The sequence below is a fragment of the Somniosus microcephalus genome, chromosome 20, assembly GCF_052327205.1.
Source record: "Somniosus microcephalus isolate GS21.2 chromosome 20, FLI_Smic_1.0, whole genome shotgun sequence".
NCBI lineage: Eukaryota > Metazoa > Chordata > Chondrichthyes > Squaliformes > Somniosidae > Somniosus > Somniosus microcephalus.
The window spans coordinates 70,237,228-70,244,142 of record NC_141006.1 but is presented as its reverse complement, the minus strand read 5'-3'; the positions used below and the strand labels follow the sequence as shown (position 1 = coordinate 70,244,142).

The following is a 6,915-nucleotide window of genomic DNA, read 5'->3' as shown; positions in this document are numbered from 1 at the left end:
GATCCCCTGTGTGGCAGCACTCTCACCTGTGAGTCAGAAGGTCGTGGGTTCAAGGCCCACTCCAGGACTTGAGCACAAAGATCTACCGAGGGAGCACTGCACTGTCAGAGGTGCTGGCTTTCGGATGAGATGTTAAACCGAGGCCCCGTTTGTCCTCTCGGCTGGGCACTATTCAAAGAAGGGCAGGGGGAGTTCTGCCGTTGTCCTGGCCAGTATTTATCCCTCACTGAAACAGATTATCTGTATCTCATTACGGTTTTTGGGCCTGTGATGTCAAGTTGGCTTGTCGTATTTCCACACAAGTGACAATGCTTCAAAGGTACTTCATTGGCTGTAAAGCACTTTGGGACATCCTGTGGTCACGAAAGACGTTATATAAATGAAAATTCTTTCCTTTATGTAAGACCTGATTTTTAAAAGAACAAATTTATGTTGGTGACAGGAAGAATAACTATAATCTAACGCAGTACTGAATGTTTTAACATAGTTGGCTGGGAAATAGTATTTTTTGTCAACTGAATGTTTTGTGATTTAACTGCTGAAGAACGGTTACATTCTTGCTTGGGTTCCCCTAATGCCATCTCTTCCCCCCACTGAAATGCTCTGAATCACTTTTTTTTTAAGCGAGGAGGATTAAACGTAAATTGACGATGCCTCTGCTAGTTGAGTAGCTGAGCTATGCAGACAAAAGGTTTAAATCCCCCCGGTCTGTCATGAGTTAGCCTCAACAGCTCTAGAAAATCAGCCGGAGTTCCTGCTCTGTGACCGCTCTTCAGAGAGACCTGCCGGAACTCTGTGTGTGTGTGAGCTGATCCTGAATGGGGACAGGATCGCTGCTACAGTGGAGCAGCTTTCTGACATTTATTGTCTGGCCTCTTATGCCGGAGGGAAAAGAAAAAAAGCTAGTGGGAAAAACAGCTTTTGTCGTATTGTATCCGTCACCTTTGCGTTATATTAGACTTGAAATACTCTCTCGCATCAGGATTTGTGAGCGTATAAAACTAGTGCTGCTGGAGGTGCTGCTGTCTTTCAGACGAGATGTTGGGAGCTGAGCTTCGGTCTGCCTGTTGAAATTGGGGTGAGTCATTCCAGCAATGAGAAGAGAATGCTGGAGCTGCTCAGCAGGCCAGGCAGCGTCAGTGGAGAGAGAGAAACGAGAGTCAACGTTTCCCCTCTCTCTGACCCCGAAATATCGTTGCAGTCAACTTTGCAGGTCTGGGACCCTTGGTCAGAACTCGCCAGTAATCCCAGCATCCTGAATAAGGTTCCTCCCTCTGTAAAATGTGCAGCAAAAAGATTGAGTCATTTTGTTTCATCAGTTTGTGTCCAAAAGCGGCTGCAGTTGCCTGCATAAATTAGTGGGGGGGGGGGGGGGGGGGAGGAGGAGAAAAAGAGAGAAAGAGTGAGTAATATGTGAAGGTGAGACATTTTGAAACTATAAGGCGCTATATAAATACAAGCATTCATTTTTCCAACTCCAAAAGGTGTACAAATTAATGTATTGCTTGAATTGTTTTACCTAAATTCAACCAATCTGGAATATTAATAACCTGAGCCTTTGAGCTACTGGCTGCTCCAAAGTAAGTTTTTGATCCAGACAGGGAATTATAATTTTTTTTTTTTTTTTTTTAATTCTTTTAAAAGGCAAGATTTACATCCTTTTGAAATGTGTACAAGGGTGCTCTGATGGTTTGGTTGGTAAATGTGCTGCCACTTGGGAATTGAAGTCATGTAGACCAACTAGCAAGATCCTAGGCTCTCAAGATCTCAGCCAAGACAGATGGGACTCGGTGACCTTGGATCATTATCCAGTAACCCCTGCTGCACTGCTCACGTGTTTTGGGGGGGGGGGGGGGGGGCGCCCTGTTAATAGTGCCCTGCCCTCCCCCTGTTCCATGCAATGCTCACTACCAAAGTTAAAACTGGCCATTTCACAGGTGCTAAATGCTAGTTGGCACCTGCAGAAATGCACCATCATAAATCAATGTCTTCATTGGATGACGAGGGTTGGGGAAATGTCAACTTTATTTGGCATTGGCTTTACTGATACTCTTGATGTATTAACTAGCCAATCATGTGGCATGCAATAGTATCATTGATGTTACATTGCTCCAGCTGCCTTGGAGATATAATGGATAAGTAGATTAGCTGGATTATATATTTCACAGTACTTGTACCTACCTCTTTCCAGAAGCTGCCTAGCAGCTGGTTAAATAATTTTGCGTTCCTGAAGTAGGTAATGGAAAACCCATTTACTCTAAAATCTCATTGAACTGTACACAATTCTTACAGGGCAGATGCTGGAAGGATGTTTCCCCTGGCTAGGGAGTCTAGAACTAGGGGGTCACAGTCATTGAGTACATTCAAGACAGAAATCAATAGATTTTTGGATATTAAGGGAATCAAGGGATATGGGGATCGTGCAGATGAGGTAGAAGATCAGCCATGATCTTATTGAAGGGCCAAATGGCCACCTCCTGCTTCATGTTCTTAAAGCTCTTCCAATGGCTGTGAATTAGTGAGTAGTTGTGTTGGGAGGGAAAAATAGACCAAATTCCTCTCCTGATTACTAGCCCTTGGCCATTGCCAGAAATGCACAGCTGGACATTAGGCAACAGCAGGATCAGGCACTGCGCTATCTTCTAGACTCAAATAACTTGCTAGCACACACCAGCAACTCACAGGTGAAGTGTGGTCATTTGGGTGATGAACATGGAGATCAACCAGTGCCAGTAAAACAGGAGTATTCATGGCTTTCCATCACACAGCTTAATTTTAAAAGATAGATCAATCTTCACAAGCTGCTGCCCATTGGTGGATACATTCTAAATCAAAACAGCCAAGGCCAAGAACAGCAAATTTTATAACCTCAAAAAAGGTCCAAGAAATAACAGGCAAAGCCAGCAAAAAGCACAAGCACAAATATTAAGCTGCCTGGGCTTCAAGGCCCCTAGCGTGGAGCAGTAGGCCCAAATTCCAGAAAGAAGTGAATGTTTAAGAGGAAAGAGCAAAAAACAGATTAAACACACCACAAAGAATCAGAGACTGATTGCTTGGTGCTTAAAAAGCTCATCATCATCAGACCCAAGGCACAAACAAATATTCTCTCCATTTTAGTTTATTGGTATTTTTAAAGTCTAAAACTGTACAATTACTAAGTTTGCTGAAAGTGACAATGGAAATCTAGTTCCAACTTTTGACAGAAATAAATCAGTATAAATTGTCTATGTTCAAGAGCCCTATTTGTGAAGTTAATTTATTTCCTTCCCGAAACAATTCTATACTCTTATAAAATACCAGCTGGTAAGATATAGAAGAGCATGTAGTGTAAAATGCTATAAATGGACTGGGGTTGACGTTCTAATGCACCACTCACAGCCAACACACTATAGCAACAGGACAGTTGAATTACACTTTGAACAGTCCACAGGTGAGATTTATTTCCCTTTTAATGTTACAATAGTCATAACCACCTTAAAAGTTAGCAATAAAAATTTGCAAAAATCAATTTGGCCAAAGTTTTATTTACAGGACAACAGCAAAAAAAACATCACATTTAAAACTCTTTTGCACTCCCCCCTCAAAAAAAGTCAATGGGAACACCGTATACTTAAATTTCATAGTGTTGTAGTCAGACTGTAAAACTACAAAAAAAACCCTAGAAGCTTCAATCAAAACTGCTGTTTTCCTAAAAAGCACAAAAATGTCTCAAAATCGGGAAACGAAGCCGGGCCGCAAATGCTAATGAACCAATGGAAAGGGAACGCTCCGCAGTGTGTCAGTCAAACCCATGTCCAGTTAAAAGTTCTCAGATCGTGTTGTGACTTAAATGGAAAAAAAAAAGGACTGAATGCCACGTGTCGACAATTGAAGGAATTCAGCATTCACCCGGTTACATCCGCTCATTTCTTCAATAAACTTTTAAAAATTTTAAATCCCAAAACTGGGGAAGTGGATATTTATTGCACCCAAGCTGCTCCCAGGAAAATACATTTTAAAACTCAAATGGTGAAAAAGGCAAAAAACTTTATAATACTGAGACAATTTGAAGACTATAAGTTGGCTGAACAAGATCTAGCAACAAAAGAAGTGGGCTGTGTGCAAGTCCATGGTTCGGGTTGACTGCTCGATGGGGCAATTGGTCTTGTGTGAACACGTGGCACAGAGAAAAGTTTGTAAACAGTTCCGCTTTACTCTTCCTTTTGCTCAGCCGGTGCAGTTGTTGAGCTAGGCTCTTCACTTTCTGCTGGTTTTGTGGGTTCCTCGGTCACCTCCTGCTTGACCTCTTCTCCCGAAGTCTGTTGCTGTTCCTCCTTTGCAGGGGCGGCCTCCTCTTTCGTCTGAGACTCTTCATGGTCAGCTTTGGTCTCTTGTCCCTCAGAAGCACTCGCTTCTGCCTGTTTCTCCTCCTTGACCTCCTCTGCAGCAGTCTCCTTAGCTTCATTGCTGGTCGTTTTAGCTTCTTCAGCTGCCTTGGCTTCAGTCTTTTCTTCAGTCGGGGTACTTTCAGCTGCCTCAGATTTCTTTGTCTTCTTGAAAGACATTTTACCCAGCTTGAAGGACTTGAAAGACAGGGTCTTTTTCTTCTTCTTCTTGGGAGTCTCCGTGCCCTCGGTTTTGGCACTCTCTCCCTCAGCAGGCGGTGCTGGTTCAATGGCATCTCCTGAACTTTCAGCCACTTCCTTAGAGCCCTCTGTGGTGCTACTTCCATTTGCTGGGACTGCTGCAGCATCTCCATCGGGTTTAGTCGGGGAGACATCACCGTTGGTCTTCACGTGGCCATTTTCCTGGAAGAAAATTAGATTTGGCAGCGGATTAGCACAAGTCTTGTTACAATTCATTTAAAAATACCAGGCAAGACATCTCACCGAGTGTACAACCAGCAACTGCAGGGGAAGAGGGGGTTTCAAAAAAAGTTGTGTTTTTTTAAAACTGGGATGAGCTCATTCATATTACAAAACCATTAAAAAAAAAACCACCTCTTAAAAAGTAATCGGGGAAAGTACCAAAAAACCCAACTAGCAATTTGAAACAAAATTCGTCAAAGCAGAGCTAAAATGAGTTAAACTTTCGCCCACCGATTGGGGGGGGGGGGGGGGGGGAAATTCCCCAGTCTCAAAATACAAGTGGAATCAGAAGCTGAAATTTAGAGATTTTTGTTGTTGAGATTTGCAGTTTTTAAACATTGCACAAAGCCCAGCAGCTGTTCGCATTTGAGAGCTGAGAGCACTTTGTGCTGCTCAACGTTGGGGGTGGGGAAGAGGTGGTGGTGTTTGGAATTTGCGCCCTCGCTAATTTACACGGAGCAGAATTGGGAGGGGAAATTTGGGGGGGGGGAAAACAGAGGCTCGCAGCGCTCCCGCAGCCCGCTCGCAGATGGCGCTGTTGCGCTTCGCAAGAACGGCGCAAAGATCGATCGCTTTAACAAACAAAAAAGGGGGAAAAAAAACACCAGATTTGCTCTGCATTGATCGCAGGGCGTGAAGTGCGCGGCGATTTGGGGGACAGTGTGTGTGAGTGAGAGAGTGGGGGTTGCATTGTTGCAATGGAAGGGTTGGAGAGATCTTCAGCATTGAGCGAATGCATTAAAAGCCAGCGAGCGCACGGTGCAGCCTTGCAAACCCCGGGAGCCCAGGCTCTTTGTTCTCAAGCCTTTGAATGGAGCAGCCTTTTAGCGCCACTAATGCAAGGAGTGGTCACGCTGCCAGCAAATGGGTACAAATATACGCACTCTGCATATTTTACACACACATGCAAAAAGTGGAAGATTTTAAATCAAAAGCCATTTACCAAGCTACAAAAAAAAAACTGCACTTGCTGCACTGAACCACTTAACAAGACCAATTTGCAAATTTGTGGAAAAAATTCGCCAATCGATGGGGTCTGCACAAAGGGAGGAGGGGGCGGTGGTTCAGTAGCAATGCAACCGAACGGTCTCGCCGCTGTCGGTTCTTGGTGTCTGAACACTTTTAAAACCAACCCCTTTTATTTTTAAAGCACCCCCAAAAAATTACATTAAAAACACCCCAGTTTTCTCGTCGAGTAGTTTTGAGATTTTGCATTAGAGCCACCACAACAAGCGTTTTTAAAAAAACCGAACACAGCGTTGTCTTGAACCTTTTAAAATCTTCGATCCAAAAAAAACCCCTACAAATCATAGTATTTCAAAAGCACATTGTCTATGTTAAAGTCCATGTTTGGAGCCAGGCTACTCCACGCGTATTTCGTGCTTGCATCGTTCACTTACACATGGGGATTTCATTTTAAAACAAAATCACTAAAAATTTATTTTTCCATTTAAAAAAAAAGTAAAATCTTACCTGGCCATTGGTTTTGCCTGCAACTGCCCCGCTGGCATCCTGGGCTTTGGGTTTGGTGAGCGTGCTTCCCATCCTGGAGAATTTCCACACACACACCACTCACACACAGGTTTCAAACAAAGAAAAAACTAGCGAGTCGATACAATGCGAAGCTTTTCAGAGCTCAGAAACACAGGCTCGACCAAAGTAAACTGTGTGCAGAGGAGAGAGAGAGACCACGACCAACACGTCTAGGCTACACCCGCATTGAAAGACCCCAGAAGCAAAGAAGCCCCTTAATTTTTGTTCCTCTCTCTCTCGCTGTTTGCTCCTTTTCGCTCGTTCAACGATCTGATCACCGGTTCCCCATCCACAGAAATGAACTGCGTAAAATCCGACAGTCTCTAATATGCACCAACGCCCGAACAGATAGGGGGAGGGGGAAAAGAGGGCATGGCCAGGACGCCCCGTCCAATCGTCTGCCTCAAGGGGCTGGATCAATAATCAGACAATAGGAACGAGATAGCAAAAGGGAGAGAAAAAAAAACTATTTAAATAGACATGCAGAATTTTTTTTTTGTTTCTTTTGGGGGGGGGGGGAGCTGGAAAAAGTCTA

The 6,915-nt window shown here is 43.8% G+C and overlaps 1 protein-coding gene across 1 annotated transcript; it reads right to left on the bottom strand.

Annotated features, from left to right (window-relative positions):
• Nucleotides 1-3,504: 3,504 nt before the first annotated feature.
• On the bottom strand, nucleotides 3,505-6,698 carry marcksl1b (MARCKS-like 1b). Its single transcript, XM_085962948.1, has 2 exons — nucleotides 6,321-6,698; nucleotides 3,505-4,787 (listed from the first exon to the last, which is right to left on the bottom strand). The coding sequence occupies exons 1-2, from the start codon at nucleotides 6,390-6,392 to the stop codon at nucleotides 4,191-4,193; spliced, it is 669 nt and encodes a 222-aa protein (XP_085819074.1). The 5' UTR covers nucleotides 6,393-6,698; the 3' UTR covers nucleotides 3,505-4,190.
• Between the last annotated feature and the right edge of the window lie 217 nt (nucleotides 6,699-6,915).